Genomic DNA, 24,127 nt, shown 5'->3' with positions numbered 1-24,127 from the left:
TTTACAAACCCTTCTTGTCTTATCTCAATTTGTCCCTGGCTACCAGTCCCTGGCTGAACAAAAAAGGTCTTCTTTTATTTGTTCATAAGAATTAAAATATGAAGGATTGCACTTCATCTTTGCATTCATCCATTATATCATTTCAGAGGGTATTTGTATCGTTTTTATAAAATGTAACTAATTACAAAATATCTTAGGAATTTATTATTGTTACCATACTTACATTTTATAGATCGATTCTTTATTAATTTCAGTACAGTACAACCTTCACATTATTTTTCTATTGATTTTTACTGTTCTAGTATTCACTAATTTTTTTTACCAATATTCCAGTGGGGTGTTTCTTTTTTTTGGGGGGGGGGGACTGAGGAGGAACAGCTAGCCTTCAAAGAGTGGGTTTATTTGTTTTTAAATCACACTTATTTCAAATATGTATACACTACCTCTCCATCACTCAAAACTAGTTACAACTTTAAAAAAAATACAAACAAATGCAAAAATAAAATTCCAGCAAATCCTGAGTACGTCTACTCTAGAATGAAACGTTAGGGAAGCCCTGGCATTCTAAAACTTTTTAATGTATTTTTCTGTATTTATATATACAGTATCTGATGTCACTTTATTGCTATATCGTGTTTTGCTCTCTGTTTCCTTCTTTGTAAGCTGTGTTGGGGTCTTGCGATTTGAGGACCCGCCACCTGCGAAGAGTAAAAAGACACAGTGACACGTGAATTTAGGTTAGACTTTCAAGTAGGTGTAGAAACTTGGGTTTTGCCAAAGTTCCTGGGAAAGAATGTCCACACCTGAGAACACTTCTCTGCAAAGTCAATCGTGACTTTGTACATACTTAACTGAACTGTTCAAATTAAAAAGGTCGTGATATAATAAAACAGTGGGGTGTGTTTTGACAAGATCATTTAGTTCTGTTGGAATAATCAACAGCACCTGAAATCGAGTCTGGGAGGCAGCAGGAAGCCAGTGCGGGCACTGGAGTGCTGTTGGTCACAGTACATAACGTAAGATAGGTCAAATGCTTTGCACCAGCTACAGCTTCTGAACCACTACCAATGGTAGCGCCACACAAAGTGCCTTTTGGTGGATCATGTCAGGATTATGAAGCTATGCATGATGGCTATGAGGTCATCTCTGAAAGAGGGCCACAACGTACATGCCTACCCACTGCAACCTGAATATATGGGCTCAATGAAGAGCAATATAGGAGCACACCAAATACTGCAAGCCGCAGGTGGCGCTGTGGTCTAAACCACAGAGCCTAGGGCTTGCTGATCAGAAGGTTGGCAGTTCGAATCCCCGCAACAGGGTGAGCTCCTGTTGTTCGGTCCCAGCTCCTGCCCACCAAGCAGTTCAAAAGCACGTCAAGTGCAAGTAGATAAATAGGTACTGCTCCAGTGGGAAGGTAAACGGTGTTTCTGTGCACTGCTCTGGTTCACCAGAAGCGGCTTAGTCATGACCCGGAAGCTGTCTGCGGACAAACGCCAGCTCCCTTGGTCTAGAGAGCGAGATGAGCACGAAACCCCAGAGTCGTCTGCGACTGGACCTAATGGTCAGGGGTACCTTTACCTTTAAGTGACCAAAGGATGTACATTGCTGACACTCTGAACAATGATGTGAATGCCAACATGCTCTATATTATAACACCTCCCGAACATTACAACTTCTATAGTGTCAAGAGTTAATTTCAGATGGTTCACCCATATCCAGCTCCCAAACATAGACACCAGAAGACAAACAATCAAGGTCAAAAGCACAGTTTTAATGTTTTCTCCTGACCAAATATTGAACTGGTACAGATATAACCATGTGTTCCTGGAACTGGACCATTGCTTACTCAGTGACCCATCTTCAAGAAGGACTAATTGAAGGGGGGTTTTTAGATCAGAAGATATAAGACTGTACTTTAGCATCTCTGAAACACCTCATTGATGACCTCAAACAGTAAAGGGCCCTTCATCTCCTAGTTTGGATGTTGTTTTTAATGGAACAATTGTCTAGAACTCTTTAAAATGTGTAAAAGAAACTACTTTAAATAACTAGGACAGGAACAAGTTCAGCTCTCAGGTTGTGGTCACAGTAAACAAACTCACAGCAAGGAAAAGACTGAAATTAGTTTAAGATTAAACAACAATTTGAACTCTGTGTTTAAAACTGTGACACTCAAGTTGAGGCAAATAGGTTCACTATACATCTTACTAGGGTTTTTTAAAACATCTATCTGCTAAAGGACTTTTGTATTAAAAAAAAACACCCACTAGATTTGAACAGTTTTGCATCTTCCTTTTTGATAGGTATTATACTCAAAACATATTTAGTGCTTGACAGATGTGGCTGAATTTTGTATTTCCCATTATCATTAAAGTAGTCTCAACAAGCAACTTAACGACTTTGCAAGAGTTCATTTTCACATTAAAACTGCATAATTATTATTAAAGTCAATTAAAGCAAAACAAAATTCAACATTAAAAACATACAAAAAATAACATGATATGCCCAATACCTGTATTGTAATTTCCACTGTGAACTTAGAAAATATTTTATAAATGGTATTTAAATATTCTAGCAATTAAACACTGCACAGTATTTAAAAACTTTAGTGTTAAGAAGCATCCATGTCTTTCAGACATCTTAACAATTAATGTAACTAAAATGATACATGTAATTCTACTTTTCTAGACTTATAAGAGCAAGAAGAATAGCTTTCTACTACATGCAAAAGGTGATGCAAGCAACATAAAGTGTGAATGAGAAAAAGAGATGAATGAGCTTATAAAATGCAAACTCACAGCAAAGCAAAGTCAGTTTCCCCCTATATAAATATGGTGCTCTGCTACAGAAAATATATTTCAATGTTTTGTATAAATACATATGAAGAAAGGTTTGATTTTATCCTTACAAATTTACATTAAAGTTTTTATAAAACAAAATTTATCTGCATATCCACAGAAAAGGATGGGACCATAGCTGCCAAGTTATCCCTTTTTTTAAGGGAAATTCCCTTAGGCTGAATAGGCTTCCTCGTGAGAAAAGGGAAAACTTGGCAGCTATGGATGGGACACAAAAGTGTAATGAATTCTCAAATATTGTTAGATTATTCAACTGTCAAGTAGAACACTACTGATATATTTTCTAGATTAGAATTGCTTTTCAAACAAGATTAAGTCTGCATGTGAAAGATTTCTTGTTTGGAGGGGGGTAATTCTATTTAAAATATTTGAAAGAATACATAATTAGTGCCATCTACTGGCAATCTGGAGCAATTATCTTTTAGGATGAAATCTCTACAGAACATGTACAGTAATAATTTAAAACCAAGTCGTTTCTAAATAAGCCCAATTTTGTGCATTAAAAAAACCACCTCAATTATATAAACATATAACTTCTAATATTTCCAAAGGAAAAACAAGATGTATTCCAGATGAATAGCAGTATTAGGAAGAGACCAATAAGAGGGCATAAACTGTGATAGGCTTGGAAGAAGGGAGAGTATTGGGTGAGAGGGGAAGCAGATTGCTCTGAAGATATTCATAAGCTATCTTAAAGTGCAAATCTGTTGTAAAAAGGTGAACAAAAAAAATCTGACCATTTCTAATACAGAAGGCAATGACTATATGCGCCGTATTACTAATTCCATTCTCCTTCATTAATGTATACTAATGTCACCATGGGACGCGGGTGGCGCTGTGGGTTAAACCACAGAGCCTAGGGCTTGCCGATCAGAAGGTCGGTGGTTTGAATCCCCGTGACGGGGTGAGCTCCTGTTGCTCTGTCCCAGCTCCTGCCAACCTAGCAGTTCGAAAGCATGTCAAAGTGCAAGTACATAAATAGGTACCGCTCCAAGCGGGAAGGTAAATGGCATTTCCGTGTGCTGCTCTGGTTCGCCAGAAGCGGCTTTGTCATGCTGGCCATATGACCTGGAAAGCTGTACGCCTGCTCCCTCGGCCAATAATGCGAGATGAGCACCACAACCCCAGAGTAGGACATGACTGGACCTAATGGTCAGGGGTCCCTTTACCTTTTAAGTACATCTAGACTGGAATGTAGGTGCTAGTGTTTTGAGGTGGAAACTATGACACTTACTGAGTCAATTTCAATTCTCTTCCCCTATGATTGGCAGGAAACACCTTTGGGCAAGGGCCGCTACTCTCACGTCCGGTTTTTGGGTTCCCCCTCCCCAAGATCTGCTCTGGAGGGTCTTCATTCCCCCAGGGCCCGGGTGGATGTTGGGTAGAATTAAGAGGTTGCTGTGGGGAGGGACAATCACAGAAAATTGTCTTCCTTATTCTGCAGATGGATAACATTTGTAAATACAAAATAAAAAATTCTTTCCAGTTGCACCTTAGAGACCAACTAAGTTTGTCATTGGTATGAGTTTTCGTGTGCATGCACACTTCTTGTGTATCCTGAGAAGTGTGCATGCACACGAAAGCTCATACCAATGACAAACTTAGTTGGTCTCTAAGATGCTACTGGAAGGAATCTTTTTATTTTGTTTCGACTACAGCAGACCAACACGGCTACCTACCTGTAACTAGTATTTGTAAATACAGTCGTACCTTGGATTCCGAACGCCTTGGTACTCGGACGTTTTGGCTCCCAAATGCCGCAATCCCGGAAGTGAGTGCTCCGGTTTGCGAATGTTCTTTGGAACCCGAACGTCCGATGGGGCTTCCGATTGGCTGCAGGAGCTTCCTGCAGCCAATCAGAAGCCGTGCTTTGGTTTCCAAACATTTTGGAAGTTGAACTGAATTCCGGAACGGATTCCGTTCAGCTTCCAAGGTACCACTGTATTGCTTAAATATTGCTAGGTTAGGGGAGTATTTAATGTATTATTTACAGGACGATTACAGTACTGTATATTGGGGTTTTTTTTTTCTTTGAGAACTGATAAACGTTGTCAAATCTAAAGAAATTGTGTCATGTAGGGGCCTCCAAGACATTCAACATTTCTCAGATAATTTTTCAACATAGCTGTAAAGCATGGTGTCTCTTAAACAAATACTTTCAGCTTCAGACGTTTTAGATAGCCAGCAGTTTAGCAAAGCATGGCATAGTATTTACTGTAGCAGAGGCACCCACGTCACTAAGAGGGACCTCCATATGCAATGACCACAACAAGTAGCACCCATTCAACCTGAGGGAAGCCCACAGGCTCGCAGGGCCACTGGCTGGCTCTTTGTCACCAAATGCAGTAGGTTGAATGCAGACATCACTGTAATATCCTCACCAACACAACCAGAGGCAAAGAACAGGGGCAAGAGCTGAGTAAGGGAGAAAAAAAAGATGAAAATAAAATTAAAACATCAAAAATGTTAGATACATTCACAGCAAAACTGATGGTTATGTTTTTTTTAAAATGAAAGGAAAATACTAACATTCCAAATACACATTTATAAGTAATTTTATCTAATTCCTTGCCATCAGGCTTTTATGCTTGATTACATTAGCATGATTGATAACATAATAAGCAAACACACTGACTGCACCAGGCAATGATGCTCCTTGCTAAAATACAAGACAACAAAAAATGGGAATTCATGGATGATTGGAAAATGATCTCATGAAAAATTCAGAAAGTAAAACACAGAACTTTTCTTTTTTCACTTATTATGAGATTACATGAATGTTCCAGGTCCCTTCAAAATAATGGGGCAGATAGTGTTACACAAATAATAGGCACTTTGAAACTGTTGAGTACTTTTAACAATTTCCCTGTCAACATATTTAAATGGCGTAACCCCATGAACACTGCACTGAGGCCTTTGGTCAAAGAGCAAGAGAATGCAGAGAGGAAAATTAATCTGAGGGGACTGGAAATTTGTTACAAGAGTTGGCAAAGTGCAGTTACCCTATGAAATAAACAGAATCTTTTCCTAAGTTTCTGCAATGCGAACCAAAAAGATCCATCAGAAACTTCTAGTTGACAGGCTGCAATAAAACAGATTGTACAAGGCTGCATCTATTCTCTTCTGCTATTCCCGTTCATTTGAATATCCAGACGTTTGCAATAGATTGCACACTTTGTATAATAAAACATTTTATTAGCTGCACTAATTTTGCATCGTGACGACAACTTCATCCGCCTGTAATCTGAAGGTAAACTAAAGTTGCAGGAAGCAGTAGAAAGGGCTGCAGAGTTTCGCAGATGTTTGTACAAGAACCTGGACAATTCCTTACAGTGGTGCCTCACTAGACGAATTTAATTCGTTCCACGGGTCTATTCTTATAACGAAAAATTTGTCTAGCGAATCCCATAGGAATGCATTGAAATATTTTTTTTAAAAAAAAAATGCCCATAGGAACGCATTAATTGAATTTCAATGCACTCCTATGGGAAACCGCGATTCGCCAGACGAATTTTTCGTAAAACAAATTTGTCTAGCGAGGCAACCTCCGCTAGAAAAATCCTTTCTTTAAGCGAAATTTTTGTCTTACGGGGCGTTTGTTAAGCGAGGCACCACTGTATTTGTAAAATACCATCTATGGCCGCCATGCTAATTCCCTGATGTGTAATTTGGCCAAACAGGATCAACATGGAAATTGACACCATTTTCATTTGGCTTGTGGGCATCATGGGTACACTAAACCAGGGCACACCAACAGCCTAGAAACCTGTGTGCAAACATCGAAAGAGTAGGAGGAAGGCCCTGGTGGGTAATAGTTATAGCTTCTTTGCTCTCTCTTAAAGTTCTGAAAAACATGAGATTGAATCTAAAAGTTATGCAAGCGAAGGCACCTTGTGAAAGCAGAACCACACTCATGCAACATGTAATCTTCCCAATTGTCATTGATTCCCTTTCCCCACAGCAGTAGCTGCCACCCCACACTACAGTCTATGCTCCAGAGATGCTTTTCAAGGAGCACAGGGTCTGGATGAGACGGGAAAGATCTGCTGCATGAACGGCCTTCTATTCACACAAACCTTGGGATCCAATCCTTTCCATTTGCATTGTGTGCATGTGCACATTAGTTATGCAATGTAAAAGGCATGCAAATATATGTAGGTTACCCAGTTACACCTCACCAAAGGTGTGGATAGAAGAGGATATGTTATTCGTGTGAAATTTTCTAGGGTGCAAATTTAGAGGCATCTCCTAGCTTAAACGAAATACAGCTTGTTACAGTGACCGGGTGACCTGGAGTGCCTGCAGTCTGCTCTCCATGTACTAACTGAGAGGCCCCTTGCTGTCCCTTAAAATTGGATTTTGACCACTTCTTCAGAGGGCTGTCCTCTAAAGTAGGATATGCAGCCACCCTAAACATACAGTGGATGCTCGGGTTGCGAACGTGATCCGTGCAGGAGGCACGTTCACAACCCACAGCATTCGCAAAACCCACGTCTGCGCATGCGCGGGTCACAATTCAGCGCTTCTGCACATGCGCAAAGTGCGATCTAGCACTTCTGCGCATGTGCATGTGCCGAAACCCAGAAGTAACCCGTTCCGGTACTTCCGGGTTCGGAGCAGAGCGCAACCCGAAAAGATACAACCTGAAGCGGCTGTAACCCAAGGTATGACTGTATACAAGAAGGATGATTGTTTCTACTTCCCCTATGTCAAGCAAAGGGGAAGTTGCATGTTGCTTCTTCCAGTCCCTTTACATAAGAAGCATCAATATATGTATTACTAAATCAGTTTGAAGTACCTCCAGCAATAATAACAATAAAACCCCTGCTTGAATTAACATGGCTGAACGCTGACTTAGAAAGCTATGGGAAAGAAACATTTGTGAGTTCCTAAATGGAGAGGTGGGGAGGAAGAGTGAGAATGTAAGTACCGCCTGAGAGAACCATTAAACATAAATAAACATGTCATTTTCACGAGTGACTGCAGAACTGCTTTTTGTTTCCTTTCTTCTTCTTTTTTTAAAAAAACCCAACCAACATTCCTCTGGAGCAGACTACTGACTAATAAAAGATCAAAGGTATATGCATTCCAAACACACAAATAAAAAATGTAATCTTTTCCCCCAAGCAACCTTCACCATGAGGAATAAAAGTGTGCAGTGAAAACGTAATTACCTAGCAAAGCTGGAGTCTTATTGTGCTCCCGCAGCTGATCATAAAACGTCTTCCTATTCTGTTTCATCAACTGTAGTACCAGGCAGCCTGTGCGCCTACCAATTGCAGCCATCTGGCTTGTGTCAAAGACTGTGAGTCAAGCAGCTACAGTGCAACAGGAAGAAAGGCAGTGATGTCACTCTTCAGGTCAGGCAAAGAACAAAGATGTATTCTACCATTAAAAAAAGAAAAAAAACTGGGTGCCCCAGGAGTAGGGAGGCCTCTAGCATGCTTTCGCTTAGTGATTTATGATTAATGCTGTTCTCTGTGCTAGCTAAGGAGCAGAGCACCACCTTGTGGTTAGCACAGCAAAAAGTGTGAGCGAAAGGAATGGCTTGTGTTGTTGCTTAAACCAGATGATAGAACTTTTGAAAGTTAAAAAGATTAATATAAATTAGGAAGAAAAGTGCAGGTTGGCTCACACTCAAGAAGCAATTAAACGCTCTAGACTAAATAAGTCCATCTGTTCTCTATAACAGTACACACAGTGAACACATGCAATTTGGTATTTCACTGAAAATTCAGAAAGGATTGCCTCATCTCAGGAGTCTGACACTTACTGTCATCCAGCTAATAAGAGGTAAAGGGGGAGAGGCCCAAATATGCTTAGAAAAAGAGTGTGCTTAAGCATCTCACAACATATTTCATTCATTCATTGAATTTCTATACCTCCCGTCATCTGAGGACCACAGGGCAGTTTGCAATATAAAAGCACAAAAATACATAACATAGTAACAAACAAAAACAATACTCCACCCACATATGTAGCTTAAAATGCCATATATTGTTTAATTAGCCAAAGGCCTAGGCGAAGATGAAAGTTTTTGCATGGCGCCTAAAGATACAGAATGAAGGCGCCAGGCAAGCCTCCCTGGGAAGAACATTCCACAAGTAGGGAGCCACCGCAGAAAAGGCCTTTTCTCACGCTGCCACCCTCAGACCTCTCGAGAAGGAGGCATATAAAGAAGGGCCTCAGGTGATGATCACAAGGTTGGGATCAGTTCATATGGGGAGAGTCAGTTTTTGAGGTACTGTCTTGAGCCGTTTAAGGCTTTATGTGTCAAAACAGGCACTTTGAATTGGACCTAGAACTAAATGGCAGTTGAGCCAGGATTGGTGTTATAAGTATGCTCAAACCATCTTAATAATAAAAAGTAGGCTTTGCAAGACACTTGGAACAACCTTTCATCAAACAGGGGAGTGGGTAATACCACAAGTTTAAAATACCCTTGACAAAAATCCACAGATACTAAGGCACGGGTGTCAAACTCAAGGCCCGCGGGCCAAATCCGGCCCGCCAGACCTCGTCATGTGGCCCGCCAAGCACCCCAGCCAGCGGGACCTTGCTGCTGAAGCACCGCGCCGACAAAGCGCCAACAAACAGCTGGGGCCTGGGGGGGTAGAAAGGCGGCCGGAGCAGCGCTGCGTGGAGCGCTCCCCGAGCCACAGCAGGAGAAGGAGGAGGCAGCTTGCTGGGTCAGCGCCCAGCAGCGCCGCACGGAGAGTCCTGAGCCTCTGCGACGCAGCAGTGCTCTGTAGCACTTTGAATCCTCCTCCTCCTGCCACGGCTCGGCGCCTGGAAACGGCTGCTGCTGCTGAAGCACAGACAAAGCACCCAGCAGCGCCGCGTGGAGGAGGAGGAGGATTCAAAGTGCTACAGAGCACTGCTGCGTCCCAGAGGCTCGGCACTCTCCGTACGGTGCTGCCGGGCACCGACCCGACAAGCCGCCTCCTCCTCCTCCTGCCTCACCTCCTCCTCCTCCTGCCGCGGCTCAGCCTCATGAACGTGCAACTCTGAGGCTTTACGCACGTCTGCTAAAACGGACACCCGCTGCCTCACGCTGCACGGGAAATGCTTTTTGCCCCTGGGTCCCTTCGCGCTCTTTTCTGGCACTGAATCAAGGCGGCGACCCCCCCTTCCCTTTCTTCCTTCCTCTCTCTCGTTCTTATTCTTTCTTTCCCTCTCTACTTCCTTCCTTCTTTCTCCCTTTCCGTCTTCTCTCCCTCTTTCTTTTTCTTTCCTTCTTTATTCCCTTCCTTATTTCCTACTCTTCTTTCTCTCCCCTCTTTCCTTCCTTCCTCTCTCCCTCCCACTCCCTCTTTTCTTCCTTCCTTCCTTCCTTTCTTCCTTCCTTCCTTCCGTCCTTCCCATCTTTCTTCCTCCCCCTCATTCTTATTCTTTCTTTCCCTCTCTACTTCCTTCCTTCTTTCTCCCTTTCCATCTTCTCTCCCTCTTTCTTTCTTTTTCTTTCCTTCTTTATTCCCTTCCTTATTTCCTACTCTTCTTTCTCTCCCCTCTTTCCTTCCTTCCTTCCTCTCTCTCTCCCTCCCACTCCCTCTTTCCTTCCTTCCTTCCTTCCTTCCTCCCTCCCTCCCCTCCCCTCCCTCTCCCTCTCCTCATAAACATAGGATGCTGCTTTATACTTCTGGCCCTTAAACCCTGGAACCAGGAGAGCAGCTCCAGTGAGTCAACCTCAGCCAGTGCCTTTGGTGAAGGGTGGTGGCTCACTGGCAGAACATCTGTCCTGCATGCAGAAGGACCCCAGCATCTCCAGGTACCAGTAGCTCTGCAAAGCTCCTGCATGAAACCCTAGCGAGCCTCCACCACCCAGTGCAGTTACCAAAAATCATGTTTCAATAAATTGTACAATAATTGTACATTTGAATATCTACTTGCCATTATTCTGACTATGTTTCTGCTTTCAGAGCTAGTTATTACTTACATTATTACAAAAAAACAGTAATAATTGAATGCAGTGACAATAATTTGTGATAATAAAGAGTGGACACATAGTCCCACAGATACAACCGGCCCTTTGAGGGTGACCAAACTGCTGATGCGGCCCCCGATGAATTTGAGTTTGACACCCCTGTACTAAGGCATCAAAGTGTGGATCCTGCATAAAACCCAAGAATCAGGCATTGATTGACTAAAGTATGGGGTGGCAGGTGAAAGAAGACAGATGGCTCACTATCTTGCCTTGGTGTATCGCAGCTGCATAGCAGAAGTGAAGTCTACAGTGATGAAAGCGCCTATTATTCTCACAATTTCCCTTGAGTAAACAGTCAATTTGACAGGGAGGTGCATGGAATATAAAATAATTTATCCACATGGGGCTCCGCGTGGAGTCCCTAAGGTAGCTCACAATCACAAGTTAAAAACATAATTTAATCAAATCAACACATAGAAAAGGTGAAGGACCCCTGATCGTTAAGTCCAGTCACAAATGACTCTGGGGTAGCGGCACTCATCTCGCTTTACTGGCCGAGGGAGCCGCCGTTTGTCCGCAGACAGTTTCTCCAGGTCATGTGGCCAGCATGACTAAGCTGCTTCTGGTGAAACCAGAGCAGCGCATGGAAACGCCATTTACCTCCCCACCTATTTAGCTACTTGCACTTTGACATGCTTTCGAACTGCTAGGTGGGCAGGAGCTGGGACCGAGCAACGGGAGCTCATCCCGTCGCGGGGATTTGAACCGCCGACCTTCCGATCGGCAAGCCCTAGGCTCAGTGGTTTAGACCATACCGCCACCCATATAATCATTTGAAAAAAGAGGGAGAAGCAACATATAGCTCAGAACAGTAAGGGGGAAAGGCATTAACAGAACTTCAGAAAAGCAATGAGAGGCGGCCAACTGAGCTTCCCCCCAAAAAGCCCTGTGGCACTAACCAGCTTTCCAATGGCAATGGAACACTGAGCATGGTCTCAGACAAAAGACATAGTAGGTGGGCAGACTCATGTGGGAGCAGACTCTTAGGCCACCAATGGGGAGCAGGCAGCAACTCTTCAGAGGAACAAAACTGGTTGAGTTATTGATAGGAACATTGTTTGTTATTTGTTTGGCCACATACTCCTGCGATGCAGCTACTACAAGGAGGTGTGAGGCGAGCTCATCCACACAACGCTGGCTGAGCTTCCTGGGCACTCGGACAATTTCTATATAGAGTGGCTTCTTTCAGATGCTAACTCTAATGTGACAGCAAAGGTAGCCACGTTCTGTGCTAGAGCCATAAAAATCTGAGCTGACCTAGTTAAAGTTAAAGGTAAAGGTAAAGGGGCCCCTGACCATCAGGTCCAGCCGTGTCCGACTCTGGGGTTGCGGCGCTCATCTCGCTCTATAGGCCGAGGGAGCCGGCGTTTGTCCGCAGACAGCTTCCGGGTCATGTGGCCAACATGACAAAGCTGCTTCTGGCGAACCAGAGCAGCGCATGGAAACGCCATTTACCTTCCCGCCTGAGTGGTCCCTATTTATCTACTTGCACTTTGATGTGCTTTTGAACTGCTAGGTGGGCAGGAGCTGGGACCGAGCAATGGGAGCTCACCCCGCTGCAGGGCTTCGAACCGCCGACCTTCTGATCAGCAAGCCCTAGACTCTGTGGTTTAACCCACAGCGCCACCTGGGTCCCTAGTTAGTAGTGCCCATAAAACTTCAGGACAGAGCCAAAGATGATCCAGTGCTACCATTTGCTGTACCCTCCCAAGTAGTGATACCTTCCTTTATCTAATAATTTTTATAATAGTTGAAGTTTATATTTATTGCTTATATTTTAGATTGTATTTTGGATTGTTTTATGTATATATGTGTATGCTGGTTGAGAACCGTAACAATAAATAACAAACAAACAAGACAGGGACATTTTGCGACAACGGGCAGAAGGGGGATCCTGGCAAGGAAGCAAGGTGCAGGTGAGATTGTCAGCCTTATTTGAGGACCAGGAGCAGGAAGGATTGGTATGGTTAACACAGGTAAAGGGGCGAACTAGGAAGACCCAGGTTCAAATCCTCACTCAGCCATGAAATTCATTAGGTTAGATAAGGTCAGTAACACACACTCTATCTAACCTGCCCTGCAGGGTTGCTGAGATTATTAAATGGGGGAAAACTAGGTACACCAAACATAGCTTATTCAGGGAAGCCCAGAATAAATATAAAATAAAATAATTCATTTAAAAACAGAAACAACAATGTAATTGCGCCACAATAACCTCTATATAACTTGTTTTTTTGAAATTAGTATAAGTATCAAGCCTGTTGATACTTGCTTTCTTTGTTGTTCTCCTTTAGTAGGGGTTCCCAAACTAAGGCCCGGGGGCCGGATGTGGCCCAATCGCCTTCTAAATCCGGCCTGCGGAGAGTCCAGGAATCAGCATGTTTTTACATGAGTAGAATGTGTCCTTTTATTTAAAATGCATCTCTGGGTTATTTGTGGAGCCTGCCTGGTGTTTTTACACGAGTAGAATGTGTCCTTTTATTTAAAATGCATCTCTGGGTTATTTGTGGGGCATAGGAATTCGTTCATTTTTTTTCAAAATATCGTCCGGCCCCCCACAAGGTCTGAGGGACAGTGGACCGGCCCCCTGCTGAAAAAGTTTGCTGACCCCTGTCCTTTAGGCTTGTTTCAGCAGGAGGCTTTTAGTACTTGTAAGTACTTTGGGATACCCTGAGTCTGCAGATACTTCCCTCTTGTATGTAGCTTATATGGTTTTGGCTACATTAGCACAAGGAGAGGAAGACTCAAATCAGTATTAGGGGATATGCCAGAATGCTGAGAGACTGTAATGGAATGTCTGCAATGGAGAAACATGGGGGGAACTCAATTTGCAGTAATCCCACTTACGGACCTTTATGTTAATAGGGTTCCACCTCCTAAGTCAGTTTTGGCTGAACCTATCATGTCATACCTTATTCATACATTTTGTCAACAAATTGATGGAAGGGTTAAACCTGAAGAACTTGCTTTAAAGTAGGTGGCTGCATTAAATGTGGGGGGGGGGGACAAAATATCACCAAGCAGGGTTCCCCCCCCCCATTACTTATACATTACATGCAGTTAAGTCCACCTGAACATTTAGTAGTTACTGTAGAAGATGAAATACACAGTTAGCTGGAACAACATGTAAGAACGGCTCTTTCAATAGCATATGCTGTGTCAGCATACATAATTGCTTCTTCGAATAGAAATGGCATGTGTTCAGTTCTAAGTTGTTAGATGTCTTTCTTAACAAGCCATTAGCACAGCAGAGAACTGACAGTCACTCAAAGCTGCAGTAAATTCTTAATGTCAATGAAATTGCTGATACAACATATTGGGAGTCAATAGCCCATAAAATACCCACACAAAGAAAACATTTTTAAACCATCAGAATTGTAGGTGCAGAACCATAAGCAGCAGCCACATCTATGTTAAATTACTGCATTAAAAATCTAGATGATGCTAACACTTAGCATTTATATAGCTCTTTGGAGTTCATTCAGAGTGCTTTATGTACATGTGATCTTAATAACCCTTACAACAACCCTTCCTTACAGGTAGTCAGTAATATTACCCTCTTACTGCAGAGCCTAAGAGATAACAGTTTGCCTCAGGGCACCTAGCAAAGTCCACAACTAGAGTGAAAATTACATAAAGAACTTGGTCTCTCACAGTTTACACACTTAAGCCAGTAACTCCAAAGTCATTTTGGTAGCAATCATGGTTTTCTCATTTTCTTTAATAATGTATAAAATACCATTTTCATCAGATATTAAAAGTAAAAATGTATGCCACAGTGAGATTTAAACTGTTCACTGAACTCAAGTACTGTATAAAAAACAACATTTGTTTTTACCTTCTAATGGTTTTCACTATGTGTCACAAAAGTTCAGCCTGTGACCATGAGAGAGAAAAACTCTTCCCCTTATGTCATGGAAGTTTTTGTGGGCTATTATTAAAGCTGAATTATTGATTTCATAGGCTCCGTTGTCCTACATAATGACTAAACTCCAGCCAAGTCTGAAGTTAGGAGGAGGAAAAAAGCAGCACAACTGTGCATTTAAGAAGAAGAAGAAAATACTGGGAACATAAATTGAATTACTGAGTCTTCTTTTAAACCCTTTCCCTGCTTCCCATGAATATTCAGGCATTCCATTTATGATAGAAGCACAAAACTGATTCCCAAATTCTCAGTTTTCTGTGGGCTCTGTAGCCCAGCCCAATCACCAAAGAACACAACATATCATGAAGTGTCATTTTTATTAATGCATTCCAGACAGGGAGAATGCAAACCTCCTAACACCTCACTCATGTATAGGCATTAATCAAATACTATCATTTATCATTATCATTATTATCATCTAATTTTTTATTATTTGAGTGCTTGTAGTAAATAGATATACAAGCACTTGACACAACTGCCAGATTCAAATGGTAATTATATTTTTTTATAATATTAGTACAGGACTGGAATTGTTGGGGGTGTCTTACTAGTTCCTCACTTTTATTTGAAATTGCTGGGTTTTTAAAAGGGCCATATTGATGACAAGGACAGAAAAGTAAATTCTGCTTTGTAATAACTCATTACAAAAGTCCAGCTGATGTCAGTGGAACAACCGAATGACAGTGCACACTTGCACAGCTATTGATCTGAGGATTTAGCATAGCTGCGTTTTCCTTGCAAGAAAATATGAGCACAGTAGTTCTCTATAAAGGAAAATAAACACCAATTTAAAGCTCTTGCAAAAGGCAAGTCTAAAACCATCCTGGGGAATCCCCTAGACTCAATGTGCAAGTAATAAGACAACAGTGGAACACTTACTTCCTTGTGTTTCCCAGAAACTACACCCCATCTGCTTATAGCTGCTGTTAGATAGGAAAAGGGAGCATTCCATATTCTTGGCAGAATATATAAAAAGACCAACTCATCCAGTAGACAGTATGGAAAATGAATATAGGTGCCAGAGTCATATGTAGTATGCAAAGGGTAATACACACTAGACCAGGCATCCCCAAACTTCGGCCCTCCAGATGTTTTGGACTACAATTCCCATCTTCCCTGACCACTGGTCCTGTTAGCTAGGGATCATGGGAGTTGTAGGCCAAAACATCTGGAGGGCCGCAGTTTGGGGATGCCTGCACTAGATGGTCAAGCAGGGCTATGGTGACTCATGAAATGAGGTCAGGCAATGCATAGGCATCCATAGGCATTCTGTTGATAAGGCATTTGGCTCCTGGACAAGAGTAGGATTTAGTGTAGGAAATTTTCAAAGATCAAGGATGATGCCCAAGAAAGTGTAGTGAGCACATTCTGGTGTTGTAATAGAGCTCAGATGGGGAATAACCAGCCTGGGATACAAATGTGGCCCTCTATGGACCTTTGTATTTCCTGAAGATTCTCCCCAGGCGATTCCTATTACTGGTCCTGCTCTGCACCCTCATCAGGTGTTTTCGCCTGGCTGGAATGTGTTCTTGAACTGTGATAAAAATACTTCTTGCTTGTTTGGATGAAGAGAGTTGCTGAGGGTGGTGGGTCAGGGTGTTGAAATGTCTGACTTTTAGGTAGCTGTAATATAGCCTACTGGACAAAAGTAAGAGTAGAATCCAGTAGAAGAGTAGACTTGTTGACTCTGGGCCCTGCCCACCACTGGTATGTGGCTGCCCATAAGGCTGCCCATGAGGAAATATGGCCCTCAGACTGAAAATGGATCACCACCTCTGTAACAGAGAATGGATCTATAATTAGAAGGCAATCCACAGAAATGGGCACAAAAAAGATATACATTCATGGGGGTAATTATATTAGTCTCTTCTTATCCCTGAAAACTGATGTTATAGTCAAAGTTCCAGGGCCCATGTTCCAGGGTCTTCCATCCAGTGGAGGGCTACAGATGGCACAGGTGCTCAGTTAAGCATTTTTGGATGCAGTAGATTAAACTAGTGCCTTGGTAAACTCTGTACAGTACGTGCCAGAGGAGGCTGCTACATTGCCAGGCAAGATCTATTTTCTGCTGTACTGCTGTTCTGCTTTTAAACACTTGATGCATGAGCCAATTCTCTGTTTAAAGGAATGATTCTGGTCTAGTTTGAACAAAAATCTTTTTGAAATCTTATTTAATTAAATAGGTGAAAATCCAGTTAGTGGAGACACCTATTCTCCTTTAAAATCGCCTTAGTTGGCTTAGTTTAATCTGATTCCTTGCCATCTTAAACAAGATTAGAATAAAGCCAATTTAAACACTCCCACACAAACATTTCCCCTAATTCAGCTAAACCTGATTTTTAAGTTTAACCAATTTATAAAACTTACATAACTGTAAATAACCATGATATTAAGATGGAAAGCAACATTTGAAAGATTGAAGATGAACAGTTTATAACAGAATCAAAGGGTGTTGCTGATATGAACAGTCCTGGATAACCAGGGGCAGTAAATAGACCAGGCATAGGCAAACTCGGCCCTCAAGATGTTTTGGGACTACAACTCCCATCATCCCTAACCACTGGTCCTGTTAGCTAGGGATGATGGGAGTTGTAGTCCCAAAACATCTTGAGGGCCAAGTTTGCCTATGCCTAAAATAGACAGTCCCTGCACCACTGGTGCCCCCAAATGCACCAGAGCAGGAGTTTTTTTCCATAAATGAATGGCTACCATTAACTTCTAACGAAAAATTTAAGCACTGCATTTGGTGGCACTCTTTGGCTGTAAGGATTTACATTCTGATATTTAGGTGTGACTATGCTACAACAAATACTAAAACAGCAGATACTGAAGCTGTCTACTCCAATTCACCATTTCTCTAACCTTCAACTCAAGGGAAATATCAATAAGAGTATTTGAGGTCTTTTGTCAGTTCAGAATAAAAAGCCCAGTGCAAACCTTTTCCTCTTATAAAAGCAGACAGGTATTGTATCCTGGGGAAACTAATAGTTAAGATGGATAAGAGAGACATACAATATTAACAAGAAGTCGTGCAGCACCGTTCATTTGTTAGTGAATTGTGGCATAAGCTTTTATGGCATAGAGTCTACTTCACCTAGCTTTTTCAAATCTTTAATTATGTTTTCATAGGTTGCCACTGGTCCCAGTTTGGTCTGAGAGGCCATTTCCCAAAACCCACGCTCACCTGCCCCACACCTAAGGTCAAATGTGGCATCAGTTGTGGAGCAGGTAGAGATGCTGCTGCCAATGGGCCCTAAAGGTGCATCCCCCGTTTTCTTTGCTTGGGTGGTGAAAGTACCGTAATCCCACTGGGGTTGGCTGAGCTACCAAGTTCCTGATACTCTATTGGTACACTACATGTTTGTATTCATCACCTGTTTATATTCTACTGATATACAAAAACTTCATTCCTCTCCTAATTTATTCTAGGCAACTGTCACCTTACAGATGTATACTTCTCCAAGCAAGGTAAGCATTGCAAGGCATTGGGTTTTGGGAAGGAGGAATTTAGGGCCCTAGAGTCCTCCTGCCTCCTTCTGAAAGCCTAGTTAGCACTTTCCCCAGCTTTGGGAAAGAGGTAGAAGGGCTCAAGGATCCTGCCAGAGCTTCATACCTCCTTGCTTAGCTGGCTTTGCAAAGGCAGCGCAAGGGCTGGTGGGGGGGGCATCAAACTTTGACCTTGCTCCCCACTCCCATCCCTGCATGAAAAGGAAGTGTGAAACCTGCGGGTTCTGTGTAAAAGCACTCTTGCTGCCCACTTGGGATGAAAAGTTGGGCCACCCTGAGCTAGAATATGGGGAAGGCACACATCATTCTATCTATGTAATCCTGTGAGCAGTATGCTACTACTAATTCCAATGTGCATTGAAGGAACACTGGGATGTATTTAAGAGTAAGAAATAATAAATCAGCATTCAAAAACTGAATAGGAATTATAACTTTTAAGAAATTAAAAACATTTTTAAAAATGAAAGTCACTTATTGTCAGAGCTAATAATTTCAAGGTTGCCAAGTATATTACTGCAATCAAATGCCTGCATAAACAGGAATGTTTTAAAATTCCTCCTGAAAGTTAATAATGAGTAGGACAGATGCATCTCACCAGGGAGGCATTCCATAAGCAGGGAACTACCGTATTTCCAGTGACATCATCCAAAGGAATTGGGATTCCTTGACATGGCTTAGCTGATAGGCATGAGGGAATCCCTGAATTGTCAACACTGTTCAGAAAACAGAGTACTTCCCCCAAATTCCAGCTGACTAGGCAAAGGTGGTAGCAGGACACTAGGAAACAATATCTGTTGGACTACCTTGCAGCTTTGAAAGCCTGCCCAAGATTCTGGGAGAAGAACAACAAAAAAGTGTCTCTCAATGTATAATAAAGCATCTTTCTGATCTTATTCCAAGAATACTTTTTCACAGCACTAATTTAAATCATTGCTTCCATCTTACAATAAACTTTGGGGAAAGACCTAAATGTTAATATATTGTGTATCTTTTTTAAAAAAAAATATTGATTTTCTTTTCTTGTAACAAATATCCAATATCATTACAAAACATTCATTTTCCAATTTTTCCCTCTCCCTTTTGACTTTCCTCAGCTTCCATTTCTGGTTTATTACATCAAATGATACTTTCTGCTGTTTGTATATAATGTTATCATATTGTTACACTTCTTGTTCTCTATAAATAAAATGGTAAATGTTTATTTAAATCCTGCCAACGAGTCCATTTTTTTTGTTTCTGCAAATATATTGTAAAGGGTTCCCATTCTTTTTCAAAACCACTATTGTCCTTTTCACACAGTTTGTCTGTTAACTTTGCTAACTCTAAAATATTGTGTATCTTAGTCTTCCTCTTTCTGTTCTAGGTCATGCTATTATTTTTTGTGAGAGGATTCAATATCAGCAACTAGAAAGGGAAGTTTTACAATGTGAAATCCCAAAACCTTTAAAGTAATTAGCTAATGAAAGGTTGCTTGTCTGCTTTTTTGTTGTTGTTGTTGCAAGGATTCATTTATATGTGCATAGTTCTGTGTGTAAAGTATTAAGCCTCATTTATGAATTCAAAAAAGGAGCTCCTCCTGGTCCTCTGTATCTATTTTGTACTTTGTGTACAGAGATTGAAATGATTTCACCTGTGCATCATGGTTCCACAGCATTAAAACAAAGAGTAAACTATTTTCCAAGCCCACAATAGGATGTGATTTATATCTAGCATTCCAACATTCCATGGCCAGTTAGGACATACATTCTCAAGAGTCCAGAAAATTGCCAACAGCTTTATTTCTATTCACGAGTCATAAGCTCACTTTGGACCATTAAATAACTTCCGCTTTAGAACACTATTTGCTTTGGGAATTATTACATGATCCCCCTGCCCACCCAAAACGGGAAAACAAATATAAATTCCTTCAGTACAGGATCCTTACAAAGAGGATCTAGAGGCAACCCTGTACTATGAGAGTGAGGGTTCCCCCCTCCCATTACCCTCCAGCTTACTGCAGGTGCCAAAAGCAAACCAAATAAAGTATAGTACACTTTTGGCCTTTGTTGCCACATAAGCAGTGCTGCCGTCCAGGCAGGACTTTGCGACAGAAGTGCAGGGTCCCACTTAGCAGAATGAGGAGCAGGGTCCCTAAATGCAGCTGGGGCTGGTTCAACACACGCCGCTATCTTAAGAGGACACCACACCACAAGATCTTTAAATCCTGATGCTAAAGTTGGCTAACTGCACATAGGCAACATGCAGATTTGTTGTACGTCATGCTCCTGTCGGGAGCTTCCAGAGGCTGTGATGTGGCTACCCGCCATTGGAAACATTATACTAGGTGAGAAGGGCCTTCCTACGATCCTCCAAGCAGGGCAACCTTTCCATACATCCTTACTCTATATTTAACCCAGAAATCATTACCAGCCCTTGGTTTTATGGCCACAATTACTAAGATGACCTTCTTAACCCCCTGAGACAAAAAGTAAAGGCTTTTCCTTTTAGATAAGCACAGTGTCCACTCCGAAGACATTTGTGTGCATTGATTGTTGTTGTTTTAACTCAAGGGAAAATTCCATTAGTTTCTACGGCACTTGCTCCCAGGTTAAGTGGGCTGCAGTCTAGGAGTTGGGGTGCCAACTTGATCAAAATATTGGGGGGGGGGGTGTAAGCCCCGTCCGTCACAAAATCGATAACAATTCACGGTGCACATGAACCATTTGAATGACAATGCCTATCAACTTTTGGGGGGGGGACCTCAAATATTATTTTATGGGGGGAAGGGAGGCGAAGGGACCTCAGCCCTTGTGAGTTAGGACTCCTAGGCTAGGAGTGCTTCTTGCTGTGCCCACTTACCTGGAGACCGCCACTGAACTCAGCGGGGTCTTACTTCCGAGTAGACACGCCTGAGTTTCAGGAAGGGATGAAACAGCCTCCTTTCCCTAGACTTTTAAGGTTCTGTGGGGTGGGGCGAGGAAGCGGGGCCGGGTTGGAAAGCTCTAGAAACCCTAACGGAGGCAGGCAGGCAGGGCAGGCTGCCCGGTCTGCAGCAATGACGGGCGACGGCGTCTCCCTTACCTGCCACCAGCGCAGCGGCCGCCACAAGGCAAGACAAGTTGAGCAGCAGCAGAGAGGGAAACTCCGCGCGCATGGAGGGCGGAGAGGCGGAAAGTAAACGCGGGAAGAACAAGGAGGAGGAGGAGAAGCAGCAGCAGCAGCAGCAGTAGCCGGGGCTGAAGGCACCGTCTCCCCCCTCCCTCTCAGCTACGCTGCCCGCCTACGGCCCGGCGAAATGACAGGCCCAGCCGCCTCTCGGAGAGGCATGACGGGAAATTCCTGGGCACCGGCTGCCCAGGCATCTCCAAATATGAGCATAGAGAGTGCGAGCCGTGGAGAAGCCGGCCGAGGGGGTCAGCCGAGCAACTCCCCTGCCTTACGGATAAACAGGGGCTGTGGTTTTACTGCGTTGTGGTTTACTCTCTGTAAAGAGAGAAAGGAAGGCACCCCGGGGTGAACGTCACTCCGCCCCCCCCTCCCGGGGAGGCGAACTCCTGACGCCCAGCAGAATCAAGTCCCCGGGTGATGATGGGTCCCTATCGCTCTGCTTCCAGCAGGAATTTGGCCGTGTGCCTTTTGAGAGCTCTGCTGCAAACAGGGCGCTTTATTTGATTGGCTTTTTTTTTCTCCTCCAGCCAGCTTCTCCAAGTCCAAAACAAGTAAGACGGGCTTGCTGAGAAATCTGTAAAAAAAAGCAATCCGCACACACACACACCCCTCATCAGGATCACAGCCTAAAAGACACGATGCAAAAGGAGAAGGAACTGGGAAGGAGGTGGGGGTGGAAGCAAACTCAGGCGCTAGCTACATTAACCTTTCCATTTGCCTTTCTTCAGCATCTCCTATGAGGCATAAGGTAGGTAGGTCAGAGTACTTTTTTTAATATGAGGGTCGCTCATTAAAGATTTCCCCTGACCCACTTCCGGTTATCATAGGAGGATGAAATTGCACGTGGGTAACTTGGTAATTTGTAGCTCTGACCCCTAACAGTTTCTCTGTTATGGGTGCTAATGTGGCATAACATCTGATAATGGAACCAGTTGAAGCAGAGCAGCCATCAGGTTCCTGTACTTGAAAGGGCGCACACCACGGGAGACGTCCAATGAGATGAAAGGGACTTATGGGGAGGATGCTCCATCGTATGACATAATCAAGCATGGGCATTGTCAGTTCAAGTGTGGTTGGACTTTGGTGGAACGGCTCCCATTCCTGGATGACCACAGTCCGTCAATGATGAAGGCACCATCCAGCAAGTGGAGGCCGCCATTTTGGAGGATCGCCACATAACTGTTCGGCAACTAGCTGCAGACATCAAGATCAGTGTGGTCTCTGTAGGAAAAAAATCATCCATGACCATTTCACATGGGAAAGGTGCCCGCACAGTGGGTTCCCCAGCTGCTGACACCTTTCCAGAAGCAGGATCGAGTCACATGCTCATGGGCTCTTCTGGCCATGTGTCATGAAAACCATGACGACTTCTTCGCCAGACTAATTGCTCAGGAGGAAACATGGGTCCATCGTTATGACCCAGAGACTAAATCCCAGTCCAAACAATGGAAGCACCCTACTTCATCACCTCCAAAGAAGGCATGCGTCCAACCATCAGCGGGCAAGGTCATGCTGTCTTTTGGGACCAGCGTGGAGTAGTGATGATGGATTTCCTGGCAAAGGTTACCACAATTACCGGGACATACTACGCTTCACTGCTGTAGAAATTACGAAAGGCCATCAAAATCGAGAGGCGTGGTATGCTGACCAAAGGTGTCTGCCTCCTGCAGGATAACACCCTGATTCACAACTCGCATGTTGCTCAGCACAGTCCGGTGCCTATGAAATACTTCCTCACCCCCCTTATTCTCCTGACCCCACACCATCGAACTTCCAACTCTTTCCAACCATGAAGTTATTTTTTGAAGGGCAAGCTTTTTCCAGACAATGAAATGCTGATTTCTGAGGCAAAGTTGAGGCTTCTGACGCAACCTGCCGGCTTCTACAGACGGGGTCTCCACAGCTGCATAAAGCGATGGGAGAAGTGTGTGACTCTTCCTGGTAGCTATGTAGAGATGGACTAATAACCGTGCCAAGTTTAGTTTGTCTTAGTCCATGGGAAGTACGTCAGGGGAAATTTTTAATGATCGCCCCTCGTATATGAAAATACTTTTTATTACAGTTGAGTGTTCTTCATAGAGCTATTTAGAAAAAGACCAGAACATGGTAAAAGTGTAGTACAGATAAGCATCCCACCCATACCCAGGGTGGAAAGAAGTCATCAGACCTCTTGCCTTGTTAGGTCCAAGTAAGTAATTTTGGCAATTTTTTTTTTTTAAAAAAAGCTTGAAGCCTACAAAATCCATGGCAGCTATTTAGTGGTGCAGCAAAAAGATCAGAATTCAGTATTTCTCAAATGTGGGTCACCAGCCATTAAGACTACAACTCCCATCATCCATAGCCAGCAGGACCTGTGGTCAGGCATGATGGGACTTGCAGTCCAACAGCTGGGGACCCAAGTCTAAGGTTGGTCGGTATTTACTATTGGTCAGTATTTACTACACTGACTAGCAGTAGTTCTCCAGGGTTTTAAACGTGGGTCTCTGCCAGCACTACCTGGAGATGTTGGGGGTTGAATGCGGGACCTTGTGCACACAAAAGGATGTGCCCTACACCTTAGAGCTACAGCCCCACCCACTATGAAGGATAATTCCTAAGGAAGCTTCAAGGCGGCACAATAAAAAGGTTTTTAAGGGCAGAACTGGATTAGTCTGCAGCTTATTAAAATAGGAACTTCCAGCTTCCTTCTGGGACATGAGCTTC

The 24,127-nt window shown here is 43.1% G+C and overlaps 1 protein-coding gene across 7 annotated transcripts in view; it reads right to left on the bottom strand.

Annotated features, from left to right (window-relative positions):
• The window catches only part of MSRB3 (methionine sulfoxide reductase B3), a 58,808-nt gene extending 37,209 nt beyond the window's left edge, over positions 1 to 21,599 (bottom strand). Inside the window, exons 1-2 of one of the 7 annotated variants that reach the window (XM_035126598.2) lie at positions 21,338 to 21,599; positions 8,036 to 8,179 (exon numbers count right to left, since the gene is read on the bottom strand). In XM_035126598.2, coding sequence (XP_034982489.1) covers positions 8,036 to 8,147 — 112 coding nt within the window. In that variant the 5' untranslated portion in view covers positions 8,148 to 8,179; positions 21,338 to 21,599. The other 6 variants (XM_035126601.2, XM_035126599.2, XM_035126603.2 and 3 more) reach the window with 6 other exon arrangements.
• Positions 21,600 to 24,127: the final 2,528 nt, after the last annotated feature.

This window comes from Zootoca vivipara, chromosome 10 (genome assembly GCF_963506605.1).
Source record: "Zootoca vivipara chromosome 10, rZooViv1.1, whole genome shotgun sequence".
Lineage (NCBI taxonomy): Eukaryota > Metazoa > Chordata > Lepidosauria > Squamata > Lacertidae > Zootoca > Zootoca vivipara.
Note: the sequence above shows the minus strand (reverse complement) of the source record. Positions and strands in the feature narration are given on the sequence as shown.